This window comes from Chelon labrosus (assembly GCF_963514085.1).
Source record: "Chelon labrosus genome assembly, chromosome: 11".
Classification (NCBI taxonomy): Eukaryota; Metazoa; Chordata; class Actinopteri; order Mugiliformes; family Mugilidae; genus Chelon; species Chelon labrosus.
The window spans coordinates 5202493-5224423 of NC_140344.1; the positions used below are offsets into that span (position 1 = coordinate 5202493).

Consider the following 21931-nt stretch of genomic DNA (forward strand, 5'->3'; position numbering starts at 1 on the left):
TGCCCAAAGAATAGAGGTCCAATAGTACCATAGTAATAGTACAATAGTAGTATTGATATAAAGCAGACACTTCATATCTTCTTTGGTGATCCTCTCTCTGACCTTCAGATACTGCTTGTTTTTGAGTCTTTCAGCCTTTAGTCTGGTCTTCAATAAGTGGAACTTTAGATTAATGATGCATTTAATCCATTTGGGGATATTGATAGCAGACGTACCACCTTGTTTGACACGAGGTGTTTTTTTTTGGTTTTGTTTTTCTCTATTGTCCTCATTTCATTGATAGTAGTTGATTTTTTATTTCATCAGTCCACATGGCTTCTGTATGCCCACAGCCAGGAAATCATTTATCTTTATCCGTTTCACATGTATACTACAGTCCTGGAATTTTCTGGACATCAGGAAGAGCTGTGAGTGAAAACACGTCCAAATCAGTCTGACCCTACATTAAGCTGTCTTTATCCTCCAAGCTCCCAAGTATAGAGTCTGTTAGAGTAGTATCTATCTGAAGAATTCACAATAGCGAGTGTGTGCTGATGATTTTCACAATGTTGCTTTGTATTTATATTTTTTTTGCTTCCCTTTATATTGCCTTCCATGGTTTTGCTGATGTACTGAATATGTCCAAATACATGTAGTTTCGATATCAGTGATAAAAAAAAATGAAGTGCTCTTCTTCCTGTACGCTTCCTAGGTTCCACCTGTAGGTGAGAATGCACCTGACATGTACAATCTTTTGTTTACGGTTACATGTGTTAAAGGGCAACTCCAGAAGGTGTAAGGACCCAGTTCTTGGGCCTCAGGATCCTGGGGACATTGGGCCGCATTAACAAATGTGTGTAGAAATATTTTTACTTTGCACACAAAATAAATGTGCGGTAAGCCACTAGCTTGTTACATTTGTGGATAAGTACGAGAATTTAAACTGACAGGTATGTGCTTGCTAACCACTGACTGCAATGCTTGAGTACTTCTCTGCATGCGGATACAATTTGTACCCATATGCCCAATAAGTACACCATAGTATACTCTATTTTTCGTATTGTCCATTCTTTTGTGACATAAACCTACTCAAAGAAGAGATATGGCACTAAAGTGTACTTTCCATTTTGTCAAACTGTGCTGAAAATAATACCTGAAGAACTAAAATTGTGTAAATGTTCAAATATAGTCAAGAATTGTCCAAAAAAGATGACATCCATCTCTTTATCCACTTCAAGTTTTATTTTTTGCTGCATTTTGATGCTACAAAAGCTGGTGAACAAAATGGAATTGGAAAGCTGTTGGACAGTAGTGTTACGTGCCATCAGTGCACGCCTTATGGTTATACTACTTGGCTCATCACGGGAGCAAGCATAAAGGAGATGGAGATGAGATATAGCCAGCACACATTTTCCATTAAGCCGTGAACTTGTTTTCTTGCAAAAAATTTCAATACAGCCACACCTGAAGACAAATTTAGCTTTGTCTTCAATGCAAAAATAAACAAATAAAGCACTTCATATGAATAATATGAAATATTAAATGGATGTGTGCTTTAGAGGCTATAAGGATATTCATCCCTAATTTTGATCCAGAATCCTTGTTGAGTCACACATACCTTCGGCTCACCATCATTTACAAGTTTGAGGTGTTGATCTTCTGTCCACACTGACATGGATGATTTGCCGAGTACTTTCAAAAATGGGTCATGGATCCGATCTTTTGCATTTCTGGGTAGTCGTCTGGGGATGGGAAGTGCAGATTCAATTCTGTCAATAGCGAAGCCAGGTACAGCGCAATAAGCGGAATAGGGAGTCCAGCCTTGGTCCTAGCCAATGTTGGGAACATGTCAACATGTTTAAGTTTCTGTAGTCGTATGGCAGCTAGCAAGTGAGTCTGGTAGGGAGTCTTGAAGCTACGTTTGTAGAGTCTTCTGGGTCGGTGGCTGCGGTTATCTAGATGGCCCTCTTGTGCTGGGGTTGTTCAGCTACTTCGGTAGCCGGAGGGAGGCAGTAACGAGCAGCGGCTAGCGTGTTTATATCAGCTTCCATGGCTGATTTGTTGCCACAGTTTGCTGCATTTTCTGGGGAGTCACCTCCTGTTCTAGGTACCATCCAAGTTAAAAATGTGTCTTCAGTTGGAGAAAGAGGAAAGGGGGAGGGTTTCCACCCAAGAGAGAGTTGGAAAGACTAGAGGCAGTGACAGCTTTTAAGATGTGCCAGCCAGAACTAAAGGCAGTTTCGTCTCCGTCTACTACTTGTGTACAGTGATCATGTAGCCCTACTGTTGCAACACAATAGCGAACAGTTGTGTGAGCAACACTGTACTTGTATAAGCTAACTGGTAGAGCTTGATCTTCTCTGTCTGCTGAGGAAAGTCTGGTGTATGAGAAAGCAAGAATAAAATCGCAATTTTACAGTCATAGGAGATAGTGCCAGATGCTTAAAGATTTTAAAGTCTTAAAAATTGCAAAAACAGACTACGTGGACGTGCCCAGAGATCACACCGGATTTCTTTCTGACAGATGGTGATCTGCTATTTGGTGTTCTGCTTGTGACACAAGCAATGTTGTGAGATTGTTGGAATGAGTTCTGTGCCTGTATCTCTTCACTATATTTATGTGCCCTCTAATCTAGTCAGTTTTCGTTCAGATGGCTGTGTAGCGACTTTTCCCATTGATTGGCTAGATTATTTCACGGGAATCAAGTAGTGTCTCCTGCTCCTCCTACATCTTTTCCCAGTGCCTCTGAATATAGTCCAAATAGTGTAATGCTGCATTCCCTGGAGTACTTCTGGCCCCTTTTGGGTGATTTGCAACCAGATTGGTATTACCCAAATCATTGTCACAGACTCACAGACAGGATTTGCACTAACATGCTTTCATTGTCAGGACCAGTTTTTTCTAAACTGCTGGGGCAGGCAGTTGGCTAGTGATCAAGTCATTCCTGTGAAATGTAGTGAGTCACAAACATCAGAATAACTGGCCATGTTTTCCATAGAAAGGGAAACCAGTCGGAATTCAGTTAGGGCGTGACTGATCACTTTGGTGCTTTGAAAGAGGAATATATCCGTATAACTCAGTAATGTAATTTAAAGTGATTAATGTGATTGCACATATTGTATAATGACTGCAATAGTTTGAATAGTGAATCAATATTCCACCTGAATAGTTGAATCTGTGACCTCTACGTATAAATGCCGATCAGAAAAGCCTATCAGATGATGCAAAAATCGCCAGATAATTTCCCGGCACACTTCAAACATGGACTCCTGGCCAATGGACTGAAGCAGCAGAACATTGCAGCCCCGTGGTCCCAGAGAAAGTACCACCAACTGGCTCCTTGCTATGTATGTTGGAGTCAGCAACAAAGAATCATCACAGATTAACATCTACTGTGACTATCGAAGCAAGTCTTCCATCAAAGCTGCTTGTATTTTGGCTAGATAACAAAAGCCTATTTTCCACTCTGTCCCATGCAACACAAGCCAAACCGTGACAAAAGAAGCCTTTTTTTTTTTATGTTTTATTTTTTTTTTAGAAAAATGGACCGATAAAGTTTCCCAGCATTGGCCATTACTGGTTGGCTGTTAAAATGTTGACTGGAGCACTCCAAAGTAAATGTTGAAACTCCTTGCACATTATCAATCTGAGTGCCATTGATCTTCAGGACTTCCTGCACTTAGCCAGAAATATACCTGAAATGTAAATGATGTACTAAATTAGATGATTGTGCCTCAAAACAGTATTTGCATTTCCTCTCAACCATGGAGTCTTTACTGGTTGTGCCAGAGTGAGACTCTGTGCACCCTCCGTCGTGGCAGAAGAAAAAAAGAAGAAAAGAAAAGAAAAGAAAAAAAAACTTGAGGAGCTGGTTCACCAGCTCACTCACTGACTGTTGCAGAGACAGACTGTGGCTTAAATAATGACTGCAGCCTTGGGAAGACATAGCAGCTGCCGTCATGGTGGCTGTAGCCATGGCTCCACTTTAGTTGTTACAATTCCGGTGGTGACATATCAAACCAAAAACTATGTCCAGCTACAGTTTCACTTGTCACGGTCAAACAGAGCAGCTGTATCTGTGGTTATGAGCAGCAGCTGGATACTGTCAGATATCAGACTTTTTAAATGAGTAATGAGCCCTAAATGCATCACGTCACATCAGTGCTCCTTTACGTATCATCTGCAGAGTGTTTCCCTTAACTGAACTTGACTAAGCCAGAAGGTGCTCTACACCTCTACCTTCATCAATAGCAAAAATGTCACACAGAGGTACAAGCTTGTATTACATCAGTAGACAAAAGAGGGAACAAAAAGATTTTTTCTAAAAAGTAGGAAAAAGCTTTTCTCTTTTTTTCAATCACTGCGTGTAAGAGGATTAAAGGGAATTCTTTTTCAGTTGTTTACCAGTTGCTGTGGCTTTGGTCTTTAAACTCCTCATTAACGGCATCGCTCAATATCTCGAGAAATTACAGCTACACTGTGAACAACTGCAATGCATATAAATGTAAAACTGATTTTCACACAGAGCTCTCAATGTGCTAAAAAAGAGATGTAGGCCTGTTAGCTGCATTCATCAGCCGCTGGAAGTCAGAGGCCATGGGAAGATGTTCTACTTTAATCAAATAGATAAAGACATTACGTAAACTATTACATAATCCGAAATAAATAAAGAACCAGACAAGCATAATGTGTTTATGTAATCCTGCAATCCATTTACATTTAAATCGTGACTTTTCACTGTACTGGCCTTTAGTTTCTGCAAATGTCTTTTCTTTCTGTGTTTTCAAACTGGCCAAAATCATGTGATTTATTGACAGTGCACTGAAAAGAAACTGAAATTTTCTAAAAATAGTTTCAACAATCTTGTTTGAAGCTGTGTACGTTTAGTAAATAAGTAAGACCTTTAAGTAAGTTTTAAAGGTCTCCACACTGGCATACAATTAGAAAAGGATTTAGCTGTAACGCTGCCTACCTGGTGAAGACAGGAAGCTGGGATTGGATGACTTGGACCCTTATGATGACGAGCAGCAGTGTGCTGATGACAAGGACAATGAGCTTCAGCAGAGTTTGGAGGACAGCATAGGGGAAACCGTCTTTACCCTGCAGGACTTGTCGTAGTGTGTCCAGCAGCATGGGCAGGGTGAACTGAGATTGCAAAGGGCAGAAAGACAGAAAGAGGAAGGACTAAATCAACATTTTGGAGTAAAGCAGTATCTTTCTGATGTCCAGTTATTCCTGAGAGGAACCTTTCAAACTGTAGCCTGGAAGCCAGACTAACTTGGCCGCCCATGTGTTTTTTGTGGCGGAAAGTTGGTCTGTTGGGAACCGATTATGCTCTGGCAAAGTTCTGCTGGGCCAATCAATTCGTTTGGGTGGGCTTTATGCGGTGATTGAGAAACATAGTGGCAGATGTCATCTTGCCGTAGTGAAGTTGAATTTTTTTTTCAACAAATTGCCGCTGATTGGTTGTAGGACGATCCAGCTTTGTGCCATTATTTTTTTTCTCTGTATCAGTTGAATACCCCCCATAATGAAATCTAAAAGGCATGTTACCTTTTAGTTTCATGTACCTTTTAGTTTTAGGTTCATGTACTGATAAAAATTTAGTCTGGTTACGGCAGGTAAACAGACTCTAAAAATGATTAATACTGAATGCACTGATGATCCAAAACATTATGACTATTATGAGAATAGTGTTAATTATCTACTAATAACAACGCATAGACAGTATAAAGATGGACGGCAGAACGACTCCTCAAAAGTGAAGGCAAAGCAAATAGCGCAACCCCTTGGTGACTGACTGCAGTACACTCTCAGGCCATACTGCGCATACTCTGGCTCAAAATTTGCAAGATGTCACTGCCCATATCCCTGGGAAACTAGCGTCAGTTTGGCCAATGCAAGGAAGTGGGGACGCATTGTCCACATTTATGTACAGTTGATGCAATAATATATATCATCATCTGGGAAAAATTAGACAGTAAGTGAACTGCTGGTTCTTGTATTCAGCGTGCCATGTTACTTTGACCAAGGCCATGTTGCTTTGACCCCACGTCTTGGTAGGAAACACTTAAGAAACGGTAATGCTAAAGGGAGAAGAAGAATGAATCAGTGACACTGACCACGTTTACATGGTCTTTAGTATCCCGAATTTGATCGGGATATTGAAGTATCCCGATTTCGTGTTTGTCCATGTAAACACCATATCCGGAATTCAGAAATCGGGATATGCTCATTTCCCGATTTCAAGAAACACTTTAACTTTGCTACCTGGAGTACTCCGATAGAAGCCGGGATACTGAAGCATGTATACACCTTATCCCGATTTCTGACGGCTGCCCACTGTCTGCGCATGCGCGAGTGACGCCAAGTGACGCACTAGATATACAAACAACATGGCGGCAACGAGAACTCCTCACTTTTGGAGCGACGAAGAGACAGAATTTTCCCTTAAAGTAATGAAAGAACTAAACATAACGACGTGTTTAGATGGCAGAAAACACCGACATACTGATGTATTCAAATCTGTTGCGGAAAAGCTACGTGACGCTGGTTTTCCACCTCGCTCCGTTGAACAAGTTAGGTCGCGTTGGAAAACATTGAAAAAGACGTAAAACACGCATGCGCAGATAGGATGCAGCGATCGGAAAACGGGATACTGTTATTTATCATGTATACAGGGATATGAATAACCGGGTTTCTCTGTGTTCCATGTAAACACCATATCCCGAATATGCTCAAAGCCGGGATAAGCCTCAAAACCGGGATACTAAAGACCATGTAAACGTACTGACTGCCATGGGGTATGTGCTGGGTCAAGACTGATCCACTGCAGCAAGAGCACATTAGGCATGAGAGGTCATAAGGGTTTGGCTCATCAGTGTATATTCTTTGGTACACTGAAACAAAGAAGGAGCATGTTTGGTAGCCTTACCCCCTGTGCAACAAACACTTCGTGGACACAGCAGATGCCAACAACGGTGATTCCTTGCTCCTTACACAGTGTTGCTGCAGAGACCAAAACTACTGTCAGAGCAATGGGAGTCCAAACTGGAAAAGAAACAGTGATAGACACTACATAAGACAACCTATATAGAATATACATTACAAGCTTGTATAGCTGGAGGTACATCTGTTACTTAACAAATTGGCAGCTTGTCTGCATGTATGTATCATTCTATGTATCAAACCCTAGAGCAAAGCAGTGTCAGATCGGTATCTCAAGATCCACTGCTTAATGGAACTTTCAGGAAGTGTTACCTGCCATGCAAGGGTAAAAATAATGTATGTAAAGGACACTATTGCTTTAGTGATTTGTGCAGTTTTAGGTACAGGAATAACTTTTCCTGATCATATCCTATAATGGTACTTGTCAGGAGTTTGGGCATGCCTAGTGATTCTAGGGATTCTGATTGCAGAACAATTTTCTACAGGACAATTGACATTTAAGGAGTAAATTTATCTGTATGCACAGTAAATTATTAATGACTTAAAATCCAGCATTGATTGGGCTGTAGTTAAGAGTCATGCTTGCTATCAACAGAGGACTGAGGGAGAACTAGAGTAGCTCAATGTGAATCCAATTAAATGGCTGAAGTAATTTATTATAGAGGATAAATTAATGTGCGATATTTGAAAACATGTTAGGTTACAGACATTTTCCTAAGGGTCTAATTATGTATATTACCAAACGCACAGGAAATGCCGAAAATATATGTGCATCTGCATCAATGAACGACGTAAATAGTGCACATCAAATGAATTACTGCACACACGAAAAAGCAGCTGTATTATTAAATTAGAGAGATAAGATTTTAATTAAATTATCTGGAAAGCACGCGATGTGTATGAAAACAGTGGTAGGGAAATGGATAATTAATTCTTAACATCTGAAAACCTTTGGACTATTCCTGCATTTTTCACAACTTTGATAAATACATGCTCGGTTAGTGGATGTGTTTCTTCTCCTGCTCCGTCTTCAGTTTCGCACAAGGAGGAAGAGCTTACGTGAAATAAACCTGATATACAGTGTCTCGTATACACTTACCGATGGAGTGATCTGTGCCTGTTGATTTAGTGTATGCCAGGAAAGCAGCCAGGAGGAAGATTGAGGAAAGAAGTTCAGCCCTGCCAACCACACCAGTGACCTGACAATAATTTGGGAAAAAAACAACAAAAAAACAGCAGTCAGTACTGTGGCCCACCCATGTTGATTTGGAGGGATGCACACTTTAGTTTCAAATAAGCCAGCCTGTCACAATCAAGTATGTGAAATTATACAGACTATGAAATACTTTCCAAAACAGGTTAGGACTGTCATGTTATTTTGCCACGGCCTCACTCACTTCACTGGTGTGAAAACTGCCAGACCTTCACACCAGCATATGAACCCTGCTCTCCAGGAGCTAACATCTGTGGGAAACTGCCAGTGAGGTGTATGACACATTGTGAAAGATACGCCTCAAGTAAAGATACACAGAACAACACTATGGGTGATTGCATTTTTATTGCTTTAAAACCATTAGTTGCAACTGCTGACATGAATACATGTTGCCAATTATCCTTAGGGTTCGTTGGATGTTCAGTACAAATAAGCAGTGGCGGAAGCAAATAATCACGACAAATGGTTACATTTAGCTGTAGGGCAGAACTTTTAAAAATGATGACTTAAACAGGTAGTTTGGTGTAGAGTTTTAGGATTTTTTCCAAGGACCCATTAATTTCTTTTGCATAAATCCTTTTAAGAAAATTCACAACATAAAGTGGGAGGAGGTCTTCAGTGAGTGGGTATGGAATGACCCCTGTGATATCTTTGAGAACATTAGACAGATGTCTCCAACTGGCCAGAGTTCATTGGTCTAAACCCCAGAATCCAGCTGTGAAAACAGGTCTATTTGGTTAAATCATCTCAACGGGTAGAAAGCAGTTTTCACATCTCCGCAGAGGAGCCCCTCTGACAGCTATGTCTGTCATTGATGTAAATGATGACTGCCCTCCTGTGGAAGAAACGACATTCTCAACTCTGTCATAACCAAAGGCCTATGTTCTTAGGCGTAGACATACCGTAAAACCACACGTGTGGTCCCACTAAGCACTTTACAAAAGAAGAGACTCTTATGTCTCTTGTGAATCCCCTGAGGACAAACATAAACATCACAAAAGGGTTGAAGCTTCCAAGAAAAAGGGGCTAACATCAAGATGCAAACCAGCCACATTCTCTCACTGACATACAGTTAGCTCCATCTCTCTGACTTATTATCTGTGCAGTACTGGGGTGCAACTTTCCAGCAACAGCTTTCACCCTAATGCCATGTTCCAGCCTTAAGATATTGTTGTGGACTACACTAAATAATTTGTATTTGAAGATACTTGGAGATATGAAAAAAACAACAACACAAAAGCTGAAGTCTCCATTCAAAAAGACAGATAACCAGAAGAGCACACCGAGAAAGACATGGAGACACACAGGAACTCTTTGTTCGCACTTGTCATGAAGGGACCTTCAGTGCTTGGAGCATAACTCAAAAACAAATGATCTGTTCAGAGAGAGATTCCAGACGGTGATAACATGAAGGGCATTCGCTGGACTAACTCTAAGGGCTCATTTGTGAGGCAAATTGTTTCCATTCAAGAGGTCTGAGAGACTGTGCATAGATTAGAGCACACCAGGAGGAAGATCAGCGCAGTGGTGCATGCTGTGTAACTGTAGCACTCCACCCCAAAAAGGAGAATGTTTCCTTTGTTTTTCTACTCTGGTCAGGGCCTGTCTGGTTGTCGGCTCATCTGTGTTGAATAGGATGAATTACAAGCCCTAATTGGGGAAGAGGCTTTTCAGAGAGAGGCAAATAAGATCAAGTTCAAATGATAAACAATAAGTAAAAGGTTTTTGGTTTCCAATCATGTTCAATGAGTGTTTTAAATTCCAACTAGAATATTAAAAATAAACAGTTTTAAAAATTCAAATGCACAAGGTGATAATAAGCAGAGGAAGAGAACTGGAAACCAGGAGTTTAAGTGACACTTGCATGAACTGGAGTTCCCTTAACCATATTATGAGAGCATTTATAACATGATCATAAACGCAGCTCACAGCAGACAAGAAGGAATGCTGGATAAACTGCAACCCCATTCAAAGCATGCCAAAAACAGACAAGACTTAAGAATTTAACAGTTGTTTCACCTTTTGTTTACTGTCACGCTATTTTATTTTTTTTTTTTTAAATCACACACAAGTCTGGAGATTTTGATGCATATTATTCAGCTTGTATTGTGGGAAAGAAATATTGTGCACCGATACTGTGGAGAAACCACACACCCAGCTAGATAAGGACATAAACACGGCCACCTGAACCGAAGCCTGCGGCAGTTATGGCCTATGATGCCCCACCTCTTACAAAGGTGGGCATGTTGGAGCAAAGTTTAGGCGCTGACATTTTCTAATCCCCTAACCCTCTGTGATGAAATGTACACGATGTACATTTACACGCAGTTTACATAGTATGGCCTCTTTTTCACCTTGCTGTACACACTGGACCTCAAAAATACGCTTTGCTGTCAATATGCGCTCCACTGAGCTCCAACCTGATGTGTTGACCTTTCTATTGAGTGCAATGTATTTGTAGATGGTTGCTTTTAAAAACATAGTCGATACTGCTCTTCTAATGTCTAATTATACAGAATACTGCCACTGAAGACATTATGTAAAACAGCCACGAATATGATCTGAGAATTTCCTGAAAAAAGCTTACGTATTTCTCAAAAAATAATACCTCTCCAGTTCTATTGCTTTCTTCTGTATCACTACTGAAAAGTCCAACCATTAAAAAAATATGAAATCCTTTCTTTTCGTAGCTAATAGTCCATTCATTTAAACTAAAAACTGATCCCTCGCCAACTGTTTCAACAGAAATTAAATCACATTAGGGAAGTAATGATAACATTTTAGTGCAAGTGGACATTTTTTCAAACCTCCAGGTCAGCTGACATTAAAACAAGCAAAGAAACACGGTCTCAGCATCTCAAGCACAAAGGTTTCTGCACACAATATATATATTACATTACGCTTGCTCGCCAAATAAAAGCAAACTTACTGCTTCAGTGTGGATGGGGTGCACAGCAAACAGCAACGCCGCCACCAGGCTGGAAGTCTTGTCCAGGAACAATCGGCACACTCGCAGAAAAAGCACACACACTACGGCATGTAGAATGACATTGAACAGATGGTAGGAAGCGGCGCTGAGTTCACTGAAGAGGTAGTTCAGTCGAAAGGTAAGCACAGTCAGGGGTCTGTACGATTTATGGCTCCGCTCCTGTAGTGGGACACGTGTTTAGGCTGTGAGATGCAGGTCAGTCCGCTGAACGACAGCCATTCAGGCTGACACATGTTTAGTGGTTATTAAACTTAACTCAATTTAATCTGAAGTGGTGGCGTGATAATCCCATTTTATGATTGCATACACAAAATGCTATAAATTTTAATAATTTAAATAAATATACAATTGATATATCTCAGATGCTAAATATAAATACTCAAGAGACACAATTCCTGTGTTCATTCAGAGTGTATTCAAAAAGAAAGCCTATATTCATAAAGCACAGATGTGTATCATGGACCAACCTCAGCCATCGGCGTTCCCCAGAAGTCATTGAGAAACAGGTTGCGGAGAGGGGTTGAGGGCCGTAGGTCCTTGTTGTCAAGGATGGCTGAGACATCATCAAACACAAACCCACAAGACAGACTGTTCCAGTAACAACCCACCACCAGTCCAGTCAAAAGTAATATCTCCTTCCATGACACGACAGCCATTGCTGACCAAAGCCGTCATTGATCACTGCAAAGGAAAACAAAGGGACATCAATGACATAAATCACAATTTAACATCATTAAGATTCGTAAAACAAGTAAATCAGAAGTCAGGTTAATTTCTCGATTGGATTTAGTTCCTCATTTGCCAAAGCATTAGGTACACCGGCATGAATGCAGTCCTGTGTCAAATCCCTCTTCGTGAATGTTCTAACGTTCAGTTTATGTTGAAACAGCTTAAGAAATGTGTCTTTTTAACCTAATGATCAATTTGGAGGATGTAGTTTGTGGTGCAGTTAAACTGCATTGAATTAAGCATTAAAGTGTTTCTGTTATTGTGCCTAGGCCATGAGTTAAATGGAGATGTCAAAATAATGGAAACGTGTGAGTACAACACTTCCAGCACTTTATACTACAAACTTCTGCCTCCAAGATTAAAACACAGCTGAACCAACAGCTCTCTGCTATTTAAAACAAATGCTGAATACATGAACCTTCATGAAGCTCAGATTTAATGCAGGACTTTTATATTAGAATACATTTTCACTACCTTATTAAGTGGCAAGTGTGTGATTCCACCCTTACAACGTGTCTCTGATGCGTAGATAGTGATGCAAATGAATGTAGTGTCAAATTTGGGGGTATGGCAGTTAAAGTACACACCAAGTAAAACCACGAGTATGGATTTGTGACTCTTACGCTTAGAAATCAAGTGGTTTTGCAACCGGTACAGTGACAACTGGGAGCAGAAAAGTGAAGGGTGTATTCATCAGCCATGTAAAACCATTGTTGACTGATATCACCCTTCGAAAATACGTATTTAATTGTAGGCATTAGTGAATGAATAAAACGGACATTGTTACCAATCGACTGCGGTAATATGATAGCAACAAAAGTCCCAGACAGCATGTTAGGACTATTTTAGACTGGCTGATGCGTCGTAACGTTAGCTAACGATAAAGCTAACTTAGCAGCTAATGCTAACTAGCTCCTTACCCTTCTTTAAGGTGGGTAAAATGGGAACAGAGATATTTAAGGGCTTTCTTACCACGTCTATAACAGAAAAGACAGCAGTACTGGCTGAGCTGATATCAAAAACTCGGAATGGCGACACACATACACAGTAAACCATTCATCAGACGATATTCCATTTGTGCTAACTAGCTTCAACGTATCATCACTATCACTTCCGGTTCAAAGGTGACCGCGCAAGTTAAACATTAGCAAACCGAGACGGCGCTTTTTGACGAACTGATGTGTTAACGGCCAGTACTATGTTGCTACGATGCGATGAAATTGTGTGATAATGTTATATCAGCCTGCGGTTTGGTTGAGTGTCTTACAGCGGTCCACTCTTTCTTCTATTTTAGTTTTGTTTTCTTGTGGAGTAGCTTAATTATATAACTGGTGCTGTTGTTGTCAGCTGTCACCTAGCAGCCAAAGCGTCGCAACATGGAAACCTCAGGAAGACCGTTTACTGTCAACTTAACATATATGTAACCTACATTTCATACCTAGCGACTCTAACTTGTGCTAGTGAGTGAGGAATAATGATAAGAGACGTTTGGTTTTAATGTTAACTCATAAGTTACTGCGTCGAGCTAGCTAAAAAGGGAGTTATTGGGTCTCTGTTGCTGCAATTTGTGTTCTACTTAAACGTTCTCACAACATATGGTTAAAAACTAAATCGTGGATCACAGCTATGTTTAGCCTTAGCTTACGACCACAATTGGCTGTCTAAAGAGTTACATTGCCCAAGCGTTTCTTTACCATCACTGCGTACTCTGCTAGTTGGCTAAATCTTTGCAAACACACTTGAGCCAAGATGTCTGCTGCCTTCGAGTGGGATGAAGTGTCAAAAGTTGACCCAGACACCCTCCATACATGTAAAACGGACGAGGCGGACACGGTTTTCGACATGTTCGTTTTGGTAAATCATCACACTTCACTACTCCTCAGGTTTCTGCATAGTGGCCCAACCACCACAACCACCACTTCTCAGATTTTAAAATAACGCACTTTACACCGCTAAAAAGTGTGAGTGCTGTCACTAAACTGTGATCAGTCCACAAAAAGATTGTTTGCAGTAACATTATATCTGAACACATCTAAATTGTTTTGGTTCTTTGTGTGTTTCTTCTTTCCTCCAGGCTCTTGTGCTGTAACTTATTATGAACTCAAATGATTCTGTAGTTGACTGTTCTTCCTTTTTCCTGCGCAGACAGAAGAATGGGACGTGAGGGATAAAGCTCCAGAGGACATTATTCACGTCCTCAGAGTGGCTCAGGCCTTGTTGAAGGTCTTCATTCTTATTATTTCTATGTTCAGATCTCTCCTATCTTGCACATCTGTTAACAATCTCAGCAGGACATTAAATGCATTTTAAGAAGCAACAGCATTCAATACACAAGCCACGCTGTTGATCTTGATGCTCGTTGGGCATATTCTGCTTGAAATGTTGCAGGTTTGTCATTTTAGATTTATGGATGTATCAGTCTCTCTCACTTTTCCTCCGGTTAGATTAAAGATCGGGAAGGTGCGCTTGCCCTCGACATTGCTCAGCAGAAAGATAAAACTGGTTAGTGCAATGATTACATTTGGTATATAAAATGTCTCATGTGTCACACACTGTTTACACTGTGGTGTCTGTGCTGTGCTGTAGAACAGAAACTCCGTGCAGAGGTGTTGAGGCTGGAACAAGAGCACAAGGTAACGCTTTTGAGCTGTCTGTTTACATGTCTAAATACTGTACTACTTGTGTGTAATTACACACACAGTTTGTTAAATATTGTATGTCACTCACTGAGCTACCAAGTTGCTCATTTTCGTCACAGGGATAAATGCAACCACTGTTATGAATGTGAAAAAAACAAACACACTCCTGTGTGTGACTTAGATCATTAGTTTTCATGCTTCTTTACTTCCGGCAACGGCTCGAAATCCTTTAGCCAATCATTGAGTGTAACCCGGGCTACAAAGGGATTGACTATGGTGACCATTGGAAGACAGCACTTAAGAAGATTACAGCTAATTCCTTGCATGCTCACAGCAATTGCATTCTGTTTATGCTTTATTATTTTCATTGTTTCAATGTTTATATGCCATCAGAATTTTTACTCCCACCGTGCAAATTTTAAGAAAATGTGAATCCTTGTTTAAAAACTTGTTACTAGCAGATTAAGTGTATGTTTGTGCTGTAAACAGATGGAGGTGATGAGGGACTAAGACGGTGGGGGTTGTTTGGGTGTTTGTATGTCTTCTTTCCGGTACGTACGGCTCAGCACCTTGGCACTGGGCCAGACACACGCTTTCTCAGGGATGAGATCCGGCAGCTCGAAACCCAACTGGAGCAAAGGGAGAAGGAGTTGACCCAGTTAAAGAAAGAAATGGGCAAGGAAAAGAAAACCATCGAGGAGGTATGCGCACGCTACCCATAGTTCCCAACTACACATACATAGGTTTATGGATTCAGCGATGAGTCCTTGGATGACCTACAAATGTTAATTTTATCATTTGCTCACATTGTTTTGACATTGTGCTTGTATCTTTTTAAAGCTCATACTATTGAAGAGATTGTTTTGTACTTTAGGGCCAATAGATTCTGTAATAATAATTCGAAATGCTCATGTTGTATACAATTTCATGTTCTCACAAATAAATTCAAATAAATTCCTTTAAAAACAAACTGTTGGAATTATCTTTAGTTGCGCTAATCTTATTAGACACCGCTTGCTTCCAGCTTCCACCCACTTTCCATTCATTAATACTAGTTGTCCAGATGTTCAGTGTTTATCTGGTGTGGTTAAACTGACTTTGTTTCTGCATTTTGTACTTGTTTTGTTTTCCTAGCTGGTTGTGCGAGCAGAGGAGGCTGAGGATGAGGTCAAGAAACTGAAAAGAGAAGTACGTGATAATTGGCCCCACATCATACAGATTAGTTCACAACTCCATCCTCTTATGAGTGCACCATGTATTCCTACCTCATTCAAAACGTGTCGTTTTATGTGCTCTGCTTTTGTTCACTCATTCTTTCCTTTATCTCTTTCTGTTCCATTGCGTAGATAAAAAAAATTAGGAAGAAGGTAAGACGTAGGTTAATGTAGTAAGGAAAGCTGCACCCATTCAAAATAAGTAGGTTTGGTAGTTGTGTGAAGATGTATTTGGAGTACACATTTTAAGAAATGTTCTGCTGTACATGTATTGCTGCTTACTCACTCAAGATATAATACAAGGTGACACTTTCATTAAGTCATTTGATCCATTAAGTGTTAAACTACTTCATTTACCGCTGAAAACAGATTAAATTTCAGAAGCTTGCTGAGACCAAATACTGTTTTCTAAATTGATCACAGGAACTTTGATGTTTTCTGATATGAATTCTCTCTTTCCTGCACCACATCAGAATGAGCAGCTCCAGCAGGATGTAGACTTCTATCGCGGGGAGCTGGACCAGAAAGAGCCGGCCTCATCCAGGGATGAGAATGCTGAGACTCAGAGGAAGCTCAACTTGGCTAACCGCCAGCTTTACCAATGCTTGGAAGACCTACAGGTGCTTGAAAGTCTACTGGTTTACGACCGAATGAGGCCAGAGACACACAAGATCAGTGTTGTTTTCAATTAATAATTTAACTTCTTACCACCTATTTTTATGGCCTTCATCTGTTTTTATTACCTGCTCTATGCACCACTGATTTGTAGCGGGTTAAGGTATGCATCCACAAATCATATTTATTATATTATTCTGTGTCCATTAGCGGGCTGAAGATGAAAACCTACACCTGAAGACACAGAATGAACAGATGCAGAAAAGTCTGGAGGAGTCTGTGAAGGAGATGGAAAAGATGACAGATGAATACAACAAAATGAAGATTGTTGTACAGCAGACAGACTCCATTATGGACCAGCTTAGGAAGGAGAGAGATCACGCAAAGCTTCAAGTAAAGACCCTGTAAAATACTGTTTAGTTTCATGCTGAGATGAGTTATCTGACATCATTCATCATTTCTCTGTAAGGTTATCACAGGCATGAATATGAATTAGTTAATGTAATTATTGCGTGCAAGATAATCACACCTGTATGTGTCTGTTTAATGTGCAGGTCAGGCAGTTGACAGATAAGATTCAAAGCATGACTGAGGAGAATGACCCAATTATGGCAGCAGTCAACGCCAAAGTGGAAGAGTGGAAGGTGGGTGGTAATCATTTGTCTAGTTTCAGGAAGGCATGTGTTGTTTATTTTCAGTTCTTTTAAGTCAAATGTAAAAGAAGATACCGTTCAACTGCAAGAATGAGGAACTTAATTCAGTCCGCAGTTGGGGATAGTCCCTGCTCTGGGGGTGGGAGGATATTTTCTGAATGCAGAGGAAATGTTGGATGAAGTTTGCTGTACTCGGTGTCACAGATTAAACAAAGACTTCCTTCAAGGTCGTTACAACTTGTGCCCAGCGGCATTCACAGTATGTATCAATGGGACAGAAGAAATATTCAGCCACGGAAAAGAGGAAGATCATTGTAATCAATGCAGTCACGTACAAAAACTGAAATAAATAGCTGGAAAATGCCCCGCCTTCTTTTCCACAGTATGCACTCAGACATCATAGTCTCTCAGTAAACCACAAAGGCCAAATGTTTGTCTTGTTGTTTCAAACAAAACGGCCATTTTTAATCAGACACGTTTTGCTAAACTTCGCAGTTTAGAAAAGGTAGAAGTTCAAATAAAAGGGCACAGAAGGGACTTAATATATTTTGTGCAAATAAAATCATGATGTGGGCATCATTATGCTGCTAGACTAACATCATTGAGTTTTGCTCTTTGTTAAGCTATTCTACCGTACTGAAATGAGACTTCTTCTTCATACACAGAGAGTGCTCTCTGGGAAGGACGATGAAATTTTGGTGTACCAGCAGATGATCCGCGACCTGAGGGAAAAGCTGCGTTCAGCCCAACTGGACTTGGACAAAAGCAACATTATTGCCTTGCAGCAGGTCTGTGTCAAAATAATAAATGAATTAATCCCCTCTGTCTGTATATATTTCTGACTTCTCATCTCCTGCCATTGTGGTGCACTGAATGTAGGGTCACTGGGTTATCATGATGCTTCTCATGTAAACACGAAAGCTCTCACAAATTACTACTACAACAGCGATAACCTTCTGTCAAAGACAGACATGGTGTCATTGGAGCTTCCGTAGTTGGTCAAACCCAAGGCAATTTTCCCACAGTGAAACACCAAGTGAAGTTAGAGAAAGAACCTTACGTGCTCAAATTATGGAGCACCTTATATGAATAGAAATCAGGTTAGGAGTTAATTTCTTTCTGAAAATGTAGTTACATATGTAGTGTCTTGCCATCTATGTTAAAAAAGATCTTGACTACCTAAAGATGGGATATTATACTTAATAGGAAAATCTTTAAATCAGTCTGGAAAATCATTAAGCATGGGCTTTATTTTTATCAGGCTTTCTCGACTTGGAGGTCATCTGTCTGTATCTCATTTTTCTTCCTCTGGCTTTCTTTGTTTGTCTTGTTACGTCTTAACAACCTGTCCTCCCTTCCATCTCTATCGCTGCCGTGGGCCAGGTCATATATGAGCTCTGCGGTGTAAGTTTCATGTGTCTTGTGCATCTTATCATCAAACCTCTCCTTGTTTCCATTCCATAAACTTCCTTAATGATGAAAGTATCGGCATGTAGTGCATGGACATAAATTCTCATCATTTCACTCGAACTTCCTCAAAGGCCGTCCAGGAGCGCGATAATCAAATCAAGATGCTGAGTGAGCAGGTGGAGCAGTACACGGGGGAAATGGAGAAGCACACCCTGCTCATTGAGGAGCTAAAGACGTCCACAAAGAAAGACAGAGGTGGGTGAATACTTGCTAAATATCCCCAACTGAAGACCTTCGTGCCAAAGACATAGGATCATAAGTCTAAAATGAAATTAAAATTAACTGAGCAAATAGTGAGTGGAAAGAATTCCTAGCTGCAGCCCTAAAGAGAAAAGGTACACAAAATGCCATTGGACGAGTGTGTGTTAATCTCGGTTTGTCCTCAGAAATTTATGTGTGTGTGCGCAGAAAGAAAATGAAGAGAAAAATGGTGAAAGGGGTAGTTAAAGTTGCAAAAAATATTGCCCTCATGCATATACACAGATTATATCACACTCACAATTTAGGATCTATTGTGGCATTCATCAGTACTTGCATACTTTCAGTTTGTTCTCAGGTAATATCAAATCTTAAGAGCACCCTACGTGATTACACGTATTATGTGATATTCTCTCATCTTTGTTTGAGACTGTCGTCATTTTTTGAATTTGTGGATGAAATATGCTAAAAAGTCTCATTATCTTTAAGGAGCTAAAAGGCCAGATGTTTCCTCTGGAGTTGGGACATAAACAGAGCTAATGGGAGAGAGTGAATATTAAACTTTGTTGCTCACAGAATTATGATACCTAACGACTCGAATACAGTGCCTTTATATGCTGACAATAGGTCCCAAGGATATGATAATAGTGTGCTGAAAGTGGCCTGAAATCAATAAAGGCTGCTTACCGTAGCAAGAGTTTTGTAAAGGATACAAGCTTAGCATTGGGTATTAGCAGAAGTATCATCTCAAATTAACCTCAGTCACAATCCACTAGAGTTCAATCTCAGCCTTTTGCTACGCAGTTGTGAATTATTGCAGCTATCTTTTAACAAATTCTGTGGATGATGAACACAGATATACTTGAAGTAAGTAAATCTGTATGGGTACTTGTTGTGATATGATCAAGAGTAACTAGCAAATGAATTCTTATGTTCTGCCATCACTGGGTGTCTACTTTTGTTTGCAGTGAAAGAAATAATTTGCATTTCCTCTCCAAGGCCTGCCATTGACCGTGCAGCAGAGGAAGATGGAGGAGCTGAAGTCCAGGCTAGAAGAAGCAGAGACCGGAGCAATGGAAGCAGAGCAGGCGGTTAAACTGGCGGAAGCTCACGCTCAGGAAAAAGACAAAGCACTCATTGAGGCTTCAAACCGCTTGAGCCAGTATGAGTCTGTAAGTCAACAAATGCCCTCTCTTTTCTTTCCCCTTTGTTTTTGTTGTTTCGGCTTACATCAAAGATTTGATTTTGTCCAAAACTAATTAACTGAGACTTAATTTCCCAGAAGTGAGGCTTGTGATTTTTTTTCCCTGTCCATCCTCACTTTCAATAGAGACACTGAAATGACTATGTGACTATGGTGTGATCAACATGCTTTTTTGGTCTACAAATGTAGTGTTTGTCTTTCACCACGTCTAATTGCATCCTGATTTCCGGAAAAAGCATATGAGTTACAAAACAAGGAAATAAAGAAAGTGAGACAACACATGCTTTCTGATGGACGAGTAACTACAGCTCTGTTTCTCTATTGCAGGGCACTTATGGTCTGGAAGCAGCCATTGCGGAGATCAAAGAGTGTAAAAATCAGATTAGAGTGAGAGATCGTGAGGCGGAGGCCATGACCAAAGAGATCAACCAGCTTGAGATGAGAATCAATGACCTCATGGATGAAAACGAGGATTTCCGAGAAAAACTAGGTCAGAATTTTTAAAAACTTTACTTTCAGTCCTGTCAGAAAACACTGACAGATCTGGAGGAGTGAAATGAATTTTACTTGTGTTTATTTCTTGGCTCTCAAGGTCTGAAGCCAAAGCAAGAAGTGGATCTCACAGAGTTCAGACGTGCCAAGGATCTCAGACAACGCCAGTACAAAGCAGAAAACCAAGTCCTCACCAAAGAGGTAGAGGATCACAAAGCTTTTAAGCACTAAGTTTATAAGCAGTTTGTGAGCTCCTCTCACCTCAGTGCTTGATTTCTTTCTAGATTGAACGGCTTGAAGAGGAGAGACTGGAGCTAAAGAAACAAATCAGACGCATAGTGAAGGAAAGAGGTGACATTCATATCATGGAGATACATAGTGCCATTGTTTTTGCCAGTGCCAGTCATTGTTTTTACATCCTTTGCTATATAGTCAGAGGTTATTTCTTTGATACTACATATAATGAAATCTCTGGTTTGTCTTGGGAGTAGGAAGTGGCCCTGCATCATGTTATGGTTGATATTTTCAGGTTTCTGATAGGTACCGCTTTTGCCAGCTCTGTGTCATTTATGTTTGCCAGAATTTGTCTGGATGTCTGGAGGTTTGCTGGATATTCGGCTTTGGAAATACATGAGAGACCAATGGTCCAATTATTTAAATTCCAGTTGAACCCTGAGGAGTTTTTATAGACTGATCTGTCAGGGGTAAAAGCTCCTCAGTGCCTTTTAATGTTCTCTGACCCAAGAGGAATAGTGCCACTTCTAACTGATTTGTACAATACCAATCTATACTGTATAGGTTTGTTGAAAGTGAGACCATTTTATTACTAAATTATGGTCTTTAAAAGCTTTGTTTCGCTTTTGAAAGAGTGAAAACATAGCATATTACCTAATATTAATACAGTGTTGATCATCAGCTGTGTCTGCAGGGATCCCAGATTCAAGCTTGCTGCTGGAGGAAGATGTCGGGCCTAGCAGAACAGCTCAGGTTCCGCTGAAACAGAGCAACACCTACACAGATGAAGGCATCAGGCGAAAGGTAAGTTAAAACATTGCTTCTCGCATCCCCGCTTCAAGGATTAGTTGATTCTTAGAGCTGACTGCATTTGGTGTTCACTGCACAATGCTTGGCATCCTGAGATGTCAAGTTCACATGAAGACTGTCCCTTTTGTAAATAGACTTAGTTACAATTGATGCACCGAACAAAGAAAGGAAATACCATAGAAAAGAATGATTTAATAAAAACAAAATTGAGGAAAATGAATAAAGGGATATTTCATGGATAGTATAACCTAATGTATGTACGTACTTATTCAGTTAGTATTTCATGCTAATTAAAGTGGAATACCATGAAATAATATGGTTACAAAGATATCTTGACTTAGATTAAAATGTAAAGCGATGAGTGGAGTATTCTGCTCTGAATACAATCGGTGGTTATATAAAAAGGTATAGGAGAAACTGTCTAAACAAACTGACTGGAATGGTTTGTTATTGGTGAATTAGTGGCTAAGACAAGTAATACAGAACTAGGTATGGTTTGGTGGTAGCGTGAGTGCAGTCGCATCTGTTGCTAAAAGGTTTTCA

At 40.2% G+C, this 21931-nt stretch overlaps 2 protein-coding genes across 4 annotated transcripts in view; one reads left to right on the top strand and one right to left on the bottom strand.

Moving 5' to 3' along the window:
* The window catches only part of tmtc3 (transmembrane O-mannosyltransferase targeting cadherins 3), a 32328-nt gene extending 19370 nt beyond the window's left edge, over window positions 1–12958 (bottom strand). For all 3 annotated transcript variants that reach the window (XR_014699333.1, XM_084555241.1, XM_084555240.1), the window contains exons 1-6: window positions 12832–12958; window positions 11598–11811; window positions 11071–11289; window positions 8028–8127; window positions 6915–7030; window positions 4953–5125 (exon numbers count right to left, since the gene is read on the bottom strand). Coding sequence is in view for 2 of the 3 variants with exons in the window: in XM_084555241.1 (XP_084411367.1) it covers window positions 4953–5125; window positions 6915–7030; window positions 8028–8127; window positions 11071–11289; window positions 11598–11786 (797 nt within the window). In the remaining variant the exon portion in view is untranslated. The remainder of the gene's footprint in view (window positions 1–4952; window positions 5126–6914; window positions 7031–8027; window positions 8128–11070; window positions 11290–11597; window positions 11812–12831) is intronic.
* A 615-nt stretch (window positions 12959–13573) lies between these two features.
* cep290 (centrosomal protein 290) overlaps window positions 13574–21931 on the top strand; it is a 33208-nt gene continuing 24850 nt past the window's right edge. Inside the window, exons 1-17 of the mRNA XM_084555244.1 lie at window positions 13574–13713; window positions 14005–14082; window positions 14304–14361; window positions 14446–14492; window positions 15065–15199; window positions 15633–15686; window positions 15845–15865; window positions 16186–16332; window positions 16538–16720; window positions 16882–16971; window positions 17646–17768; window positions 18522–18645; window positions 19648–19820; window positions 20180–20342; window positions 20445–20545; window positions 20629–20695; window positions 21261–21382. Of these exons, the coding sequence (XP_084411370.1) occupies window positions 13609–13713; window positions 14005–14082; window positions 14304–14361; window positions 14446–14492; window positions 15065–15199; window positions 15633–15686; window positions 15845–15865; window positions 16186–16332; window positions 16538–16720; window positions 16882–16971; window positions 17646–17768; window positions 18522–18645; window positions 19648–19820; window positions 20180–20342; window positions 20445–20545; window positions 20629–20695; window positions 21261–21382 (1791 nt within the window). The 5' untranslated portion in view covers window positions 13574–13608. The remainder of the gene's footprint in view (window positions 13714–14004; window positions 14083–14303; window positions 14362–14445; window positions 14493–15064; window positions 15200–15632; window positions 15687–15844; window positions 15866–16185; window positions 16333–16537; window positions 16721–16881; window positions 16972–17645; window positions 17769–18521; window positions 18646–19647; window positions 19821–20179; window positions 20343–20444; window positions 20546–20628; window positions 20696–21260; window positions 21383–21931) is intronic.